Below are 15,008 nucleotides of genomic sequence, written 5' to 3'. Positions count from 1 at the left end.
GTGTCGGTGAGCATTCAAAGTTTCCCATTTTAATAACACGGAAAAAAATCTTATTTCATTAAAAATAATATAATTTTTGAACCGCTTGAGATAAAAATTATTTGACGGCGGATTCTTGAAGGGCATTAAATTTCCTACAAAATCATGCCTAGTTCCATTTTTTAAAGGCAAAAATTCATATATTTACTGGTCATGAGAATTGAGCAAAAAATAAAAATAAGCAATTTTAGGCATTTGTTGTTGGAAATTTTTATATTTAACGAAATAAATTATTTTGAAACGAAATAAGTAGGGGGGGGGGGGGGTATACAAGTATTATTCGAGTAAAAGCGTGGTTTAAAGCTCCTTGTCCGATAAGCGCTCCAGCTCAAGACTTAGATTTTTTGAGAAAAGTTAATTAATTATAAAAATATTAACAAAAACATTTCGAATGCTACTGTTCTAACATTTTTGCGACATTTATGGTCTCTGATAGAAAAACTTGGTGCTATGTCATTTTTCGAGTTTAGTATTAGTTTAGAAGTTAAAAAAAATGGTAAACGCGATCAAAAAGGAAGAGAACAAAATTTATTGCCTTAAATATAAAAATTTCCAACAATAAATGCCTAAAATTGCTTATTTTGATTTTTTGCTCAATTTTCATGACCAGTAAATATATGAATTTTTGCCTTTAAAAAATGGAACCAGGAATGATTTTGTAGGAAATTTAATGCCCTTCAAGAATCCGCCATCAAATAATTTTTATCTCAAGCGGTTCGAAAATTATATTATTTTTAATGAAAAAAGATTTTTTTACGTGTTATTTAAATGGGAAACTTTGAATGCTCACCGACACCTTTCAAAATTCAGCTAAAAATCCTGCCTTGCAGGAAAATTTTTTTTTTTCGGTATATAGGTTCATTTTAACCCATAAATTCGATAGGTTAGTTTTTTTGGCTCACCCTACTGTACATGTCGACTAACTTAATTTTCATATATCACGTGCTTAATGCAAAAAGGGCGCATAGCTACAAGTTAATAGGGATCCATGCTAAAAGAGTGCATAAAAAAATTTTTTTTGTCTTTCATCTTAAAATCACTCAAAACACAAAGGTCTGTAAAAAAAAAAAATTCGAGCACCCTAAAGCTAAAAGGGCGTAACTCAAGACATGCGCCCTTTTAGCTTTTAGAAAAGTAGTGTCTAAAGCTAAAAGGGCGTATAAAAAATGTAAGTTTTTACAAAAAATTTTGATAAATAGCTTCATAAGACATGAAATAAAAAAATTTAATAAATAAAAAAAATTTCTCAATAGCCGGCTCCTACGATTGCAGCTTTATATATCTCTCTTAGACAAAGAAGAATTTTGATAAAAACGCTCTGCTATGTAATAGATTTTTTAATTATCTAATTCGTAGCAATGGATAAATAAACTAATCGAAAACTAATGGAATTAAAGTAATTTTGAAATAAAAATAAATTAATACAATCACCCATATTTTGCAACTTTTTAAAAATATTTTTAATTGTAATTTTAAAAGAGTGTGTGTATAGCTAGAATACACTTTTTTGACTCTGCCGTTTATTTTTCAATTTTTTGGCTAAAAATAAGCATTTTAATGAATTGTTTAGAAAAAAAATTTATAGGCCCTTTAGCTTTAGGTCATAAAATTTTTGAATTTCTTAAGCTAAAAGGGCGCATAATCAGAGACATACGCCTTTTTAGCTTTAGGGAATCAAAGCTTCATTTTTAGGCGAAGAATATGTTAACCAGTCGATTGGTGATAAAAAAAAAGTTATGCACCCTTTTACCTTTTGGTACGTGATATACTTTAGTAAAAAATAATAAAAAACAATTTCAGAAACCTCTGAAATTTTTTCGCAATAAAGTTTATCCAATATTGATTCCTGCAATAGTTAAACTATTTGTAAGTATTTATCGGTTATATATTGGGTATATATGTACGAGAATAACATATTATTGTACATCTGTAATAAAATAAAGAAAATTTATACGGGTGTTGTGGATCGATTTGTCATTACGTTATTTGTCGGTGAATTTTTTTTCCTTACTAGCAGACTTCTCCTTGGCGTGATTATTTTTAGTTCTTGTATCGATTCGTTTACTATTCAAGACTATCCAGATACGGCAGGTCGGTTCGATTACAAATAAAGACATTCAGACATTTAATAATCGTATGAATTACTAATTTAAAAACGGGATTAAACAGGAAATTTTAAATCGTTAATCCATAGCCGTATTAAGTAGTCTAGACTTGTTTTACTCAAAATTAGTAATTATGTTTTATTTCTGAAATAATTTATGAACCGAAATTGCGCATCAGAATTATTTTTAAAACTACTATTCAGGCAGTTAGAAAATGTTGTTCACTTGGCACGGAGGAATATAATGACAACCGACGAGATAGGAATGGTAAAATGTGCGCCGTAGCCAAAGTTATCCCATATATTTTCGACGCACTTCCTGGACTCGAATGTCACTGGGAAACTTTCTTAACAAAATATAAAAGTTTGGCTACCGTAGAACTCTAAAAAAATTTAACAAGAATCATTAATTTAATTAAAAAAGTACCATTCGGCAACACATGAAATGGATAGGTAGATTTCTAGAGTGAATATTGAAAAAGAAAACTACCCATACAAAAAATGAAGATCGGCCCGATACTGGGCCAAAACTGGTAACCGATCTTTAAGTATCCGAACAAAAACAGTTTCACTGTAAAAAAATCACGCCAAGTCCACGTTCATAAGACTATTAAGAAAAAAAAATTTTATTTCTTTACAAAAAGATATAAAATAAAAAATTAAAAAATCCAAGTAACCGATATGGTTGTATATGATTTTCGGAAATTAAAAAAAATTTTGTTGTAAATTTAAAAATTAAAAGAAACAATTTTGGAACGTATTTAGTGTGCGTGGTTACGAAAAATTTCACTTTTTATGAAATTCCTAAAATCTATCTACTAGGACTTTTAAAAAAAATTAAAGTACACAATGACGCACACCAAGTACGTTCGAAAATTGTTTCTTTTAATTTTTAAATTTACAACAAAACTTTTTAATTTCCGAAAATCATATACAACCATATCGGTTGCTTGGATTTTTTAATTTTTTATTTTATATCTTTTTGTAAAGAAATAAAATTTTTTTTTCTTAATAGTCTTATGAACGTGGACTTGGCGTGATTTTTTTACAGTGAAACTGTTTTTGTTCGGATTTCAGTATTTTTTGTAATAATCCTAATATAAAATTGAGATGAAATGTATGTGGCATCAAACTATTCGTAACGTGATTGGTCAAATATATCATAAGCATGAAAATATATGCAAATGCTACAGTCAGGCGCGCGCTTGCGCGCGCAAATTCAAATTCTAGTCACATAATAAAATTGAGATGAAATGTATGTGAAACCAATTTATTCGTAATGTGATTGGTTGAAAATATTTATTCTCATTCTGATTGGTTGAAAACGAATATAATATACATAAACGACACATAAATATATCATGAAAATAAATATGAGGCGCGGCTTGCGCGCGCAAATTAAATTCTAGTTATAATAAAAATTGACAATTTTAATTTAATACATTTCCGGTGGCAAACTATCCCCTTTAAGCTATAGTTCATGTAAAAGTTATTCTTGCGCTGCCTGGCGTGTGTAATTGCAAGCTGTCAAATATCTTTTTTTCACTGTAGTTTCCCATCTATTATAAGATTAGCATGCATTCTTATATTATTTAGTCTCTGGCCGTCCGCTTTTTACATAAGAAAAAAGTTAAAATCTAAAAATCTGGGTCGCTATAGTTTGTGCTGATTATTTTTAATAATTTTAAATATAAATTATAAAGATAATTGATAATAATCAAGTAATACGCGTAATAAAAAGCATGAACTACTATTATAAAATATCATATAAAAAAAAAATCAAAATAAATTTGAAAAACAATTTGTAACCTCAAAAAACCGTTCTGCTTATGGTATATACATACTCGGTAGTCTGGCTTGAGAACGCAACTTGGCGCCAAATTCTATCGAGTCTGTTGATGCTCGGTAGTCTGGCTTAAGAACGCAACTTGGCGCCAGATTCTATCGAGTCTGTTGATCGGCTGAGTATCGTGAAATATCGTTGGGCCAATACAAGACTGGGCGAGTATCGGATGGTAACACCCAGCCGATATAGGCGACTGAGCGTCGGTCGAACATAGTAATCAAGCATTGGCCGAGCATCGGCCAAGCATAGGCAAAAAATCAAATTTTAGGTAAAATAATAAAAAAAAATTTTTTTTCGTTGTTTATTTTTGAATTTTTATTATTCTGAGGTGATGGACTACTGGTTGATAAAAAATTAATTCTGAAAAAATTCGGGTGTGGAGAGATTTAAACCTGATCCGTCTGCGTGGAAGTCTCGAGCGGTATCACGGGCGCTGCTAACTGATCTGAACCCTGATTAAAAAAAAGTATTGAGACAAAGAAAAAAGTATTGAAAAATATTGGTTTTCTAGTCAATCCAATATTTTTCAATACTTTTTTCTTTGTCTCAATACTTTTTTTTATTCAGGGAATGTAGTGTTCTTAGTTTAATCATTTCAATGTTCAACAATCAATTTTTCTCAGTATAATTGAGTTAACTTGATTGTTGTTACGAATTTTTCTATTTATTTCATAATTGAACAATTTCTGAATTTTAATAATAAAAAATAAATTCCCAGTTTTTTAAAACTTCATTTTTTAAGCAAGAAGTTCAAAATTAATTAAAAATAAATGATTTATTAGTAAATAAATCTATATATTTATATTTGTATATTTTTATTTATATTCATAAATCTATTTATAAGTAAATAAATCATTTATTAAAAATCATTAGTTTCTCGCTAAAATATTTTTTTTTTTTAATACTAAAAGAAATAGTTTTAACTGATTGGGTAATATAAAAATTTATCGAAAAAGTCTTCCAAAAAAATATTAATTAATTTATTAAATCTGTTTTAGTGAAAACAAATGTTGATTTAATCCTAATAGAGCTTGTTGAATAATAACTATATTAAAAACTAAAAAATGATCAATATAATATTTATAAAAAAAAAAAACATTATTAATAATTTGAATTGGTGTTTTCTCCTAAAAAAATCTCTTAAGATATTTTTTAAAAATTGATTTACTAATTTTTAGTACATATTAGTTTACAATTTGGTCAATCGTTAAATTAAAAAAAATTGAAAACAATAATACTACATAGTAATGACTAATACGTATTAATTGTTTTCAAGTGTAATAAAGAATTAGCCAGAGCATCGGCCAAGCAATGGCTGATAATTAAATCACATACCATTATATTATAATAAATATCGTGCGGTAGCCGATGGCTTACCTAGACTAGGCCATCAGTACAAATCGCCAATGCTTGGTCGAACATAAAAGCCGATGGTGTACCGAGGCTAGGCCGATACAAAACGCCGATACTTGGCCGAGCATTAGTAGCCGTGCCGCCGAAATAAAAAATGTTTTGAAAATGAAAAAAAATGTTAAACACCCACAACTCGTAAATTAACCCGCCATTTTTGTTTATCTTTGAACTCAATCTTGGTATTGATTCATAGAATAGCTCCAAAAAATTTCATAAAGATATATACTTTTAAGCCAATGCTATTTTTCGTCATAACTCGTCGAAATAACACACATTATGACAAAATTTTCTTAAAATTGCGAAATAAGACCGACTACAATAGCTAAATTTCTTAAGAAATCTACCTAAAAATTACTTATAGAAAAAATACATGTCAGCTCAATTAACTGTTGATGAATATACTTGGTCTAGAAACATACTTTGGATTTTAACCTCACGATATTGACAGTGAAAAACGAGCATATTGCATAGTTATAACCACAACATGAAACAAGTTTCTAAACCCTTGCGTGATTCTCGGAAGAAAATATAACCTAGGCTAGAAAATATTTATAAAACTCGACTATAAACGAATTCAGTAGATCAAAAGACTAATAGCTTTATATGTGATTTTATGTACTGTTGGTCTTTGTTTCTTTTATTATTATCATTACTCATTAGCTCATCATTATTGCTTATTACAACACATCTGTCTATGGTCGTTCATAGACAGTATATGTATCTACCGTTGATATTTAACAGCTTTTACATTAGCAACTGTTCTGACATGCTAATCTCTAGTTCCACGTCTAGCTGTACTTTTCATTTCTCCATTATTTATGGAGATTAATCACTTAAGAAACTTGCTAATTAAAATTCCTCTTCAAAAGATTTAAATAAAATATATCACTGAATCGGTGTTTTATTGTTTGAAAAGTTATTTCATTTTCTTTTTTAATTTTGAAGAAATGGCAGAAGAAGCACTTGTTATTCTTCTCTACGGGTTTCTGCTACCAACTTATTTCCCCTTGATATAAAAGATGTTGGTGTCTACAAAGTCCGACACTAATAACCACTACCTACAACGTAAATTAATCAATTAAAGAATAATCGTTTAATAAATTGAAACTTATTTTTAACTGGTTACGCAAACGCAATTTCTTACTTCTACTTGTAGATCTTCTAATGATTATGAATTACCACGTCGAACTCAGCACTGACAGCCGTAAAAATAACCTGTCACCAAGGAGAAGTGGATCCCTGAAGTACGCTGAAGAATAGACAGCCATTTCGAAGATGAACCTCTTGCACCTTAAGCTGGCTTACACCTAAGACAGCTATTTTTCTGCTGTCTGGCTATTATTCTCTCGAGGTATAAACTTGCCCGATAGAAGTTATTTCCTGGTCTGCTGGAGGCGATCCCTTTTTATGGCTTGCTTCCGATTTGATCAATATACTCCGGGGGATCATTGTATTCCTTGTTGGTTCTTCATAAACGTACAAGTACCTCGGTCACTAAAATTGAAAATAATCAATACATATTTTTAAGATTTAAATTTGTTCTTATTTCTTCTTACATTAATTTTTCTTCTCTAAAAAATATGCAAATTGTTCAGAATTTACATTGAAAAATTTAATTGACCTGAGTGTATACTTCTTTAAAGCCATTCAGGAAATCGTGCATAATATGTAATAGCACAAAATATGGATTTTCCATTTTTAATAGTTCTATAGACAAATTATATTTTAAAGGACATTTTAAATGTTATTATAGTCATTACTTGTTTCTTCTAACAAAGCAATTGAAGCTAACTAAATCAAAGACTCCATAATGTAACACTTTACATGACAAATTATTCAAAATTCATTTATCCGTCATAATAAATTACTTTTCTCAAGAAGCTGATTTACTGCAAAGTAATACTAAATAATCTTGTATATCGACCCGACATAACATAATTCCGGCTCGAAACATTATGTATGATATCCACTATTGCTACGATAAGTAGCTTTATAAAATAAACCTATAAAGAAATACCTGCAAATAATGATAATAACTTCAACAAATTACATGTATTGTAAAAGACATGATATTCTTGGTTATTTTAAAAATAAATACCTTTTATTTTTAACCCCAGTTTGCTTTAACTTATTCATATAAAATTGCTAGAGTTTAAATTAATTTAAATGCACAAAGAATCCATCACTTGATACTTTGTAAGACTTTTAACCCTTTATGAAAAAAATCAATTTAAGGGAGGGGTAAGGGTTTCAGCGTAAAAAAAAAACACTTTTTTTGTGATTTTTTATCTCAAATATCGATTGAGCAATTTTATTCAAACCTTCTATACATTATTGAGCATAGTTTTGACTATGTTCTGTAAATTTTTCATGCAAAAATATTAAACCATTAGCCCGTGACAGAGCTTCCCCCAGGACGTCTTGAAAAAAAAACAACTTGCGGTGTTCACTGTAACTCGGCCGGAAATTATCTGAAAATGAAAAACCATAAAAATTTAGTTAAATTATAAACAAATCTTCCCCCCAACGTTCTCTGATTATTTTTTTTTTAATTTAAAAATTTTTGGCGGCCATCTAAAGTGTGAACCGTTATTTTCGACTAAAATTTCCGCCATTTTGTGGGTGGGAAACACCCTTAATGTTAAAAAAAAAATTTTTACTAAACGTAGGGGGGAGGTATTTCATATGAAAAAAATGTGTACAAAGTTTGAAATGAATCGGTCGAGTAGTTTTCAAATGGCAGTGAACACGGACTTTGAAAAAGTAGTTTTGAGAAAAACGCGTTTAAAGTTTATGAAGCAAAAAAGTGAAGAAAAAAAATTTTTCTTACCTGATGGTCCGGTGTGATTTGCTTGGCATTCATCTTTTCCAACATGTTCTTCGTACCAATCTTGAAATTCATCAGTATTTAATTGATTTCTCCATAATTTGCAAGCCTGGCAGTGCGAACTACTTACGAAAATATCGATAACTTTTCCAGACCAATATCCAATCAAGGAAGTGACGCCAAAGGAAGAGCTAAAGCCTTGCTTCTGCCACGTGCCGTCACCAGAAACGGTCAAAGTGTCTGACTCCGAATTTGCACGTGTTAGCTGTTTTTCTTTGTCTGCGGCGGAGACAAGAAATTTCTCAGCAGTCGTTTCGATGCTGCAGCAAATAGATTTCATGAGATCCAAATAAGATTGTTTTGATAGAAAACTACTTGCTATGTCCATGAGCCCGCAAAATTTATTGCAGCTTGCTAAACCCAAACCTAATGTACGCATTACAAAGGCAAAACGAGTGTTGATTTCATAGCGATGACCAGTTTTCTCACTCGACGGTATAAAGCGTGGATCACAATTTGTACATTTGACTTGGATTTGAAAGCCAAGTCCTTCTTTTTTACAGCTCTTGAATTCGATTGAACCATCACACTGAGCAGCTGCATTGCAATCCCAACCGCCCGTAGCTGTTAGAGTTAGAGCGTTAAAGGCCCCGAGACTAATTAAACAATAACTTAAAGAATATTGCTTAGATCGGATTAAAATTTTGAGGACATATTCTCATAAACAATAAGATAAAACAAAAAAAAATCGATTTTTCGAAAGTGAAAACCCTTACCCCGCCCTTAAAATAATTAAAAAGAATTTAGAATGAATTGAGTTGACTACTATACACTGAAAGAAAAAATTTATTTTGAATATTTTGAAAAAAATGTACAAAAAATTAATTTATTGAAAATTTTAAATGATTTCTTAAGCTGAAGAAATAAAATTTTTCTCACAATAACTTACTTGTTGAAAAAAAGTTTTTTTTTATTTAGAAAAAAATAATTTTAGATAGAGAATCTACGAATTTTCATCCAAAATCATTTCTTCCCAAATCTAGAAAATTTTTTTCTACTGTGATAAAAATTTTCTATTTCTCCATCAAAGAAAAATTAAATTGTTTAAAATTTTAAACAAATTAATTTTTTATTAAAAAATTGCTCATTTTTTTCAAAAGAAATTTTTTTACTCAATGTATAAGATATCCAAGTTGCATGGATTGATAATTTTTGTTGTTTTTCTCAACAAAAGAAGTAAGCTTCTAGAATATCAATGTTTTATAATATTAACAAATTCACCGGTTTATAATAACAATCGTCAAACAAAGGAACCGTTAAATTACAAAGCTTATAAAAAAAATCTAAAGATAATATAATAACAGTAGGAATAAAATTAGCAGTGCATATCGCCATTAAAATGATTCAGTTTTAAAAATAATCCCCAGATATTTAACTTGACTGCTTATGTATCTGAACATCATCATCAAATTTGTAAGTTTGTGGATACATAAAAAAAGGGTGTTTAGCCTCATCTCAGTCTCAATGTTTACATTATTTTTTAATACACTGTGAATCGTTTTCTTTCTTTAGCTCTTCGGTCTTACAAATTGTATAGATCAGATAACTTCAAATAAATGCCAATATCGATAATGTCTACTTTATCTTATCTACCTGCAAAAAATATATTTAAAGTATAAATATTGTTATTATTATTATTACTATAAATAATTAACACTTCCAATATTTATCGATTAATCATTTTATTCTTGAATTTTAGACTCATTGAATATCTTTCCAATTACTGTTCTCGCTGATGACGTCGTCATTCCAATCAAATGCGTCGTTTGTTAGTTTGCGAAGAAGCGACGTCAGGAATTCCCAAAAAGATAAACCACTCATCAAATACGTTGATACAGTGGGATTAGATGGCAAGGCAGAATGTGTTCTTGCTTGAGTGATCCATAAAAAATCAGAGGAATTAAATTTAAACAGGATGAGCTTAAAATTCTCAAACTGCCAATCCGGTGAGTTGTAACATGATAATAAAAATACAACAGTTTTCTTCCTACTATTTAGTATGTACATACTACGTCTGGGTGTTATTTTTTCAGTATCAGCGTAGCTCCACCTGGTCTTGGTTCATCAGCAGCAATACCACGATACCGCGATTACTGTCTTACTCCACCAACTCCATTATATAGTAACTCTTTAAAGCTGTATAGAGTGTCAGTATGTACCGATCGATCCACAAGCGAGTACCTGCGAAATACAAAGCTACTTTTTAAATCTACTTTTACTTTGTGATTAATGATTTATAATTTAAAAGGATGAAACTTTATTATTTCTTCATAATTAAACTAACGGTGTGTAATTATTAAACGTTATAAAAAATTTTAACGAGAGTTTGAAATGGTTTATGTGAAATTTCAAAGCAAGTTATATTATTTATTAAAATGTAGAAAAGTATATTTCACAAAAGATTAAATAAGTGGAATTTAATGGCAGTGACACGTCATATTCTTCAAGAAGAAAATCGGATTTTAAGATCAATCTTCAAGACAATAATCACGTACTTACTTTTATCAAAAATAATTTTTGTTAATTCTCTCCTGGAACCAGCGTCAATTATCTCAATTTCTTTGGTAAGTTATATTCTTCTATATACTTCTCGAAAATATATATGCAATAAATCAATTGAATATTATGCAATAATAACATAAATTTTAGAAGAGTTAAATGTTGAGAAAGAATTTATCATTGGTTGTTAAGAAATTGTATGAATTTCTTTCCTTACAAGCAAACTTCTCCTTGACGTGATTATTTTTAGAGTTCTAATATCGATTCGTTTACTATTCGAGTCCATCCAGATATGGCGATTTCAATTTTAAGCTAGAGGCACACCAGTACATAAAATAATTAGTTTATTTAAAATTCACTGACCCTACACGGAGTATTGTTTATTGTTAGAGCTATTTCTTATTCAAAAGTTGTCTAGACATAATTGTAATTTAAAATTTCTTCAGAATGACTCCTGGACTCTAGAACAATACCCAAAGTTGCCAAGAGTTGGAAAATGCTGCTCTCTAGAAGAAATAATGGCGAAAGACGAGAACGGGATGGCGAAATGTACACCAGCGGATGTTCCAAGTTACCCAATTTTTTCGCCTTACTTCAGCGACTTCAACAAAACTGGAGCGCTCGCTCCAGGTGACAAAAAGGACAGTTTTGTTGCCATAATTGGCGATCCATGTAAGCACAAAAGGTAAACATTGTTGTTATATAATTGAATAGATAAGTAACGCTATCTTATATATTTAATATATTTATAAGATTAGAGTTTAACAAGTAAAAAATAATAAAGTTGATAATAATCATTTACAGATATATGTTAGAACCTGAAATATCGAGTGATGACGAGCATTATTTGTTACTCAACGGCTCTATCTTTAGTCCACATCAAGTACCCTCAATGCTGGCATTGGGAGTCGATTATTGCATGGACATTATTCCTGAGCGCGGTTTAAGGACACTCGTGTGCTTCCAAGAACGTAAGATTATCACTAAAACCCATTTAGACAATTAGAGTCGAGTAATTTAACACTCATCTTTATTCATTTCCAGAAGATCAAGTGACCGCTGACTTCCGTTTGACTTTCTACGCCTCCGGTCTTCTTATTTCAGTGCCCTTTTTAATTCTAACTATCATTGCCTATTGCATCACACCTAAACTTATGGATGTACATGGCAAAGCGCTCTGTCACTACTGTGGATGCTTAGCCGTTGCTTTTACAACTTTAGCGATTGTTCAGTTAGCAAGTGCTCATCTTAATGATCAATTTTGTGTTTCTATAGGTTTGTTGGTCGCTTTTTCGTTATTTACAAAGATTACACTGATAAAAAAAATTAAATTAATTCACGAGCAAAAATATTGAACCAAGAAAATCATTTTTTAAGAATTAGATCATTTTTAATCAAGAAGAAAAATTCTTGGATTAAGGGGTTACATGGGTTTTCTCCGGGAAAAAATGGCTTATTATCAAAAATTTTTTTCAAATAGAAAAAATGAAATATTTTATTCAAACTTTTTACTGTCGTAAAGATACATGTTTAACAAGGGATTACTGAAATTAAAAAAAAAAAAAATATATTAAAAACTCTGTTAATTTGACGTCATTTCCGGCGAGCCCTCGGAAAAAAGATGCGTCCGCGTGAAAGAAAAAAATATGTGCTTTAGTTATGACTTCAAACGAGGTCTTGAACGAAGGAAAAAAAAAATGAAAATTGGATTTTTGGCAGAGGTTTTTACAAAAAAATTAAAAATTTGACTAAAATTTCGCGGCATTTTTTTTTAAATTAGTTGTAATTGAAAAAAAAAAAATCCTTCGTCCCAGACCTTGTAAATTATATCTCAAAGACCTGTCTAAAATTTCATCAAGATCGGTTGAGTAGTTCTTGAGAAATCTTGGGTCAAGATAATCTCACACGTTTAAATAATTTTCTTAGTTCAAGATTGTTGCTATTGAATCAAGATTATTTTTTTATCAATGTGGTCACTAAAAAAATTAAAATCCCTAATCTATTTAATTAAAAGAATAAAGAAAATTTTGTCTCCAGCGTATTTATATTATAAAATGAGTTTTTTAATTAAAATTTAAAATCTTTGGAATGGTCTAGACCTGAATTTGTGTTTTTTCAATGTTTCATATGCTTTTTATTAATAGTTAGTTTATTTGCATAAATTTTTGAAGTAGTTATAAATAGATTTGAATTTTTCGATAAACATCATTTCTTTATTTAATTATTTTATCTTGTACATGTGAATGCGGTTATAAGTAAAAAATTAATTTATATAATTAAGAGAATAAGAAAAATTTTGTAACAGGTATATCTTTATCGTAAATTGGTTTTGATATTTTCTCAGCGATAATCATTTATGATTAAAATATTTTAGAGAGTAAGAAAAATTTTGTGACGAGCATATTATTATTTTTAATGAAATTTTTATAGATAAATTTGATATCATTAAAAAAGTCTTGACATGAATTTGTGTTTTTTCATGGTTTTATACATTTTTTAATGATAGTCAATTTTTTATGTTAAGTTTTTGGAGCAGTTTAGAATAGTTTGTTGGTTTTATAAATTCGTTCAATCACATTTGTCTATTAAATTATTTGTCATTGATCCTGTCATAACACTATTATTTTTAAAATTTATTTCAAAAGTACCCTAACTATGTATAAGGTAAAAGACCCAGTTATTGACACTGGCCTAGTTATAGACACTTGCAATTTTATTTTAATTAAAAAAAAAAAAAAAAAAAAAAAAAAATTAACTCTAATAAATTAATAAATATAATTTTTGAATTATAAATTTTAAGATAATTAACTTTTTGGGAGCATTTTATTTTTTTAATTAGACTAAAATTGCAAGTGTCAAACAACTAGGCCAGTGTCAATAACTGGGTCTTTTACCTTTGTATGATTATAAACATAAAAAAATCATTGAGCCAAAGTTTTCTTATTCATAATCCGTAAATTTCGGCAGTCACCTAATGACTGCAGGTAGCTAGTTAAAATAATTTAACAGCATAGGAAGAAATTGTTTAAAGTAAAATAATTCTAAGTTGAATTTTTTAGCCTTTGTCATTCAATTTTCATTCGTCGCTTGTTTCTTCTGGCTCAACGTTATGTGTCTGGAAACATATCTTCTGCTACGTAGATACATAAACACTGGGAACTGGGCACCGACGAAGCCCAATGAACTATTTTTCTATTACTCCCTGTGGGCTTGGACCCCACCAGCAATTCTTATTATCATTTCCATGATTGCAAACCTGAGCCCGACGGTTCCAATTGCTTTCGTAAAACCTAATTTTGGCTCTGAAAGATGCTGGTTTGAGTGTAAGCTACTTTATTACCTACATATCTGGGTTATAAAAACAAAAAGGAAAAATTTTGTGCAAGTTATTAATAATTTATTAAATTTTTCTTTTATTCAATAGCTGATGTCAATGCAATGCCTTACTTCTATGTACCAGTAGGTCTTCTGGTAATTGCAAACGTTGTATTATTTGCCATGACTGCCGTAGAAATAACTCGCCACCAACGAGAACTGGACCTTCGTCGTCTTCGTGAGAACAGAGAATCTGGACGAGATGAACGTCGAACTCTGAGCTGGCTGAGGCGGCTCTTTCTTGTCTGTCTGGCTTTGTTCTTCCTGATGGGAATAAACTGGGCGATGGAAGTAATCTCCTGGTGTGCTGGAGGCGATCCTCTCACATGGTCTGCCTTTGACTTTGTCAATGCACTGCAAGGAATATTTGTCTTCGGTATCTTCGTACTAAGAAAACCCATAAGGTACCTCGTCTGGTATCAAGTACAAAAATTACGCGGTATTGATACAAATGAACCAGAAGTTGCGAGTATGGATCGCTGTTTATTAACAGTTCTCAATGTTGAAAGGTTTTCTCGTGAAGGAATATCCTGAAATAATCTTATAGTTTTTTTACAAAGACACTAGTTATTTTTTTTATTTTTTGCTTGGTGCTGAGTAAAAAAAAATGTGAATTATTTAAGTGAACAAGAAAATTATTTATTAAATAAAACTTTATTTGTTTTTTTTTTATTATTCTGTAACGAAAAATTTATTTTTCTAAAAGCCACCTCCCGAAAATTTATAAATATTTGATTGCCCTCTCCTATTAAAATATTCATAAATATTCTATAAAAAATAATAAACTTTTTATTAAATATATTAAATATTTAACAATCTCTGTTGAAAAGCAATCTAAAAAATCT

The 15,008-nt window shown here is 29.8% G+C and overlaps 2 protein-coding genes and 1 long non-coding RNA gene across 5 annotated transcripts; 1 reads left to right on the top strand and 2 right to left on the bottom strand.

The window, feature by feature from the left end:
* Positions 1 to 5,491: 5,491 nt before the first annotated feature.
* On the bottom strand, positions 5,492 to 9,847 carry LOC123264724. 2 transcript variants are annotated; one of them, XR_006509410.1, is made up of 4 exons: positions 9,777 to 9,847; positions 6,959 to 7,419; positions 6,547 to 6,896; positions 5,492 to 6,460 (listed from the first exon to the last, which is right to left on the bottom strand). It is a non-coding gene; the product is annotated as an uncharacterized LOC123264724 (long non-coding RNA). The 2 variants fall into 2 exon arrangements; XR_006509411.1 differs by lacking the exon at positions 9,777 to 9,847 and having other exon boundaries at positions 6,959 to 7,511.
* Positions 7,638 to 9,024, bottom strand: LOC123264723. Its single transcript, XM_044728156.1, has 3 exons — positions 8,360 to 9,024; positions 8,233 to 8,292; positions 7,638 to 7,873 (listed from the first exon to the last, which is right to left on the bottom strand). Exons 1-3 carry the CDS (start codon positions 8,666 to 8,668, stop codon positions 7,784 to 7,786), a joined length of 459 nt encoding a protein of 152 aa, XP_044584091.1. The 5' UTR covers positions 8,669 to 9,024; the 3' UTR covers positions 7,638 to 7,783.
* Positions 9,830 to 14,790, top strand: LOC123264721 (G-protein coupled receptor Mth2-like). Of its 2 annotated transcripts, XM_044728153.1 has the most exons (9): positions 9,830 to 9,902; positions 9,989 to 10,235; positions 10,323 to 10,574; positions 10,671 to 10,853; positions 11,235 to 11,473; positions 11,593 to 11,759; positions 11,833 to 12,063; positions 13,848 to 14,111; positions 14,213 to 14,790. In XM_044728153.1, exons 3-9 carry the CDS (start codon positions 10,539 to 10,541, stop codon positions 14,695 to 14,697), a joined length of 1,605 nt encoding a protein of 534 aa, XP_044584088.1. In that variant the 5' UTR covers positions 9,830 to 9,902; positions 9,989 to 10,235; positions 10,323 to 10,538; the 3' UTR covers positions 14,698 to 14,790. The 2 variants fall into 2 exon arrangements, with proteins under 2 accessions (XP_044584088.1, XP_044584089.1); XM_044728154.1 differs by having other exon boundaries at positions 10,323 to 10,853.
* Positions 14,791 to 15,008: the final 218 nt, after the last annotated feature.

This window comes from Cotesia glomerata, linkage group LG5 (genome assembly GCF_020080835.1).
Source record: "Cotesia glomerata isolate CgM1 linkage group LG5, MPM_Cglom_v2.3, whole genome shotgun sequence".
Taxonomy (NCBI): Eukaryota; Metazoa; Arthropoda; class Insecta; order Hymenoptera; family Braconidae; genus Cotesia; species Cotesia glomerata.
This window is presented reverse-complemented; position numbering and strand designations above follow the sequence as displayed.

Excerpts from the sequence above, each read along its gene's own strand:
- LOC123264723 (XM_044728156.1), bottom strand. The coding sequence starts at position 8,668 with ATGCGTACATTAGGTTTGGGTTTAGCAAGCTGCAATAAATTTTGCGGG. Across the intron at positions 8,293-8,359 it reads GAAAAGTTATCGATATTTTC|ATTGGTACGAAGAACATGTT; the intron begins GTAAGTAGTTCG and ends ATGAATTTCAAG. Across the intron at positions 7,874-8,232 it reads AAATCACACCGGACCATCAG|ATAATTTCCGGCCGAGTTAC; the intron begins GTAAGAAAAATT and ends TTTCATTTTCAG.
- LOC123264721 (XM_044728153.1), top strand. The coding sequence starts at position 10,539 with ATGAAACTTTATTATTTCTTCATAATTAAACTAACG. Across the intron at positions 11,474-11,592 it reads GATCCATGTAAGCACAAAAG|ATATATGTTAGAACCTGAAA; the intron begins GTAAACATTGTT and ends AATCATTTACAG. Across the intron at positions 11,760-11,832 it reads ACTCGTGTGCTTCCAAGAAC|AAGATCAAGTGACCGCTGAC; the intron begins GTAAGATTATCA and ends ATTCATTTCCAG.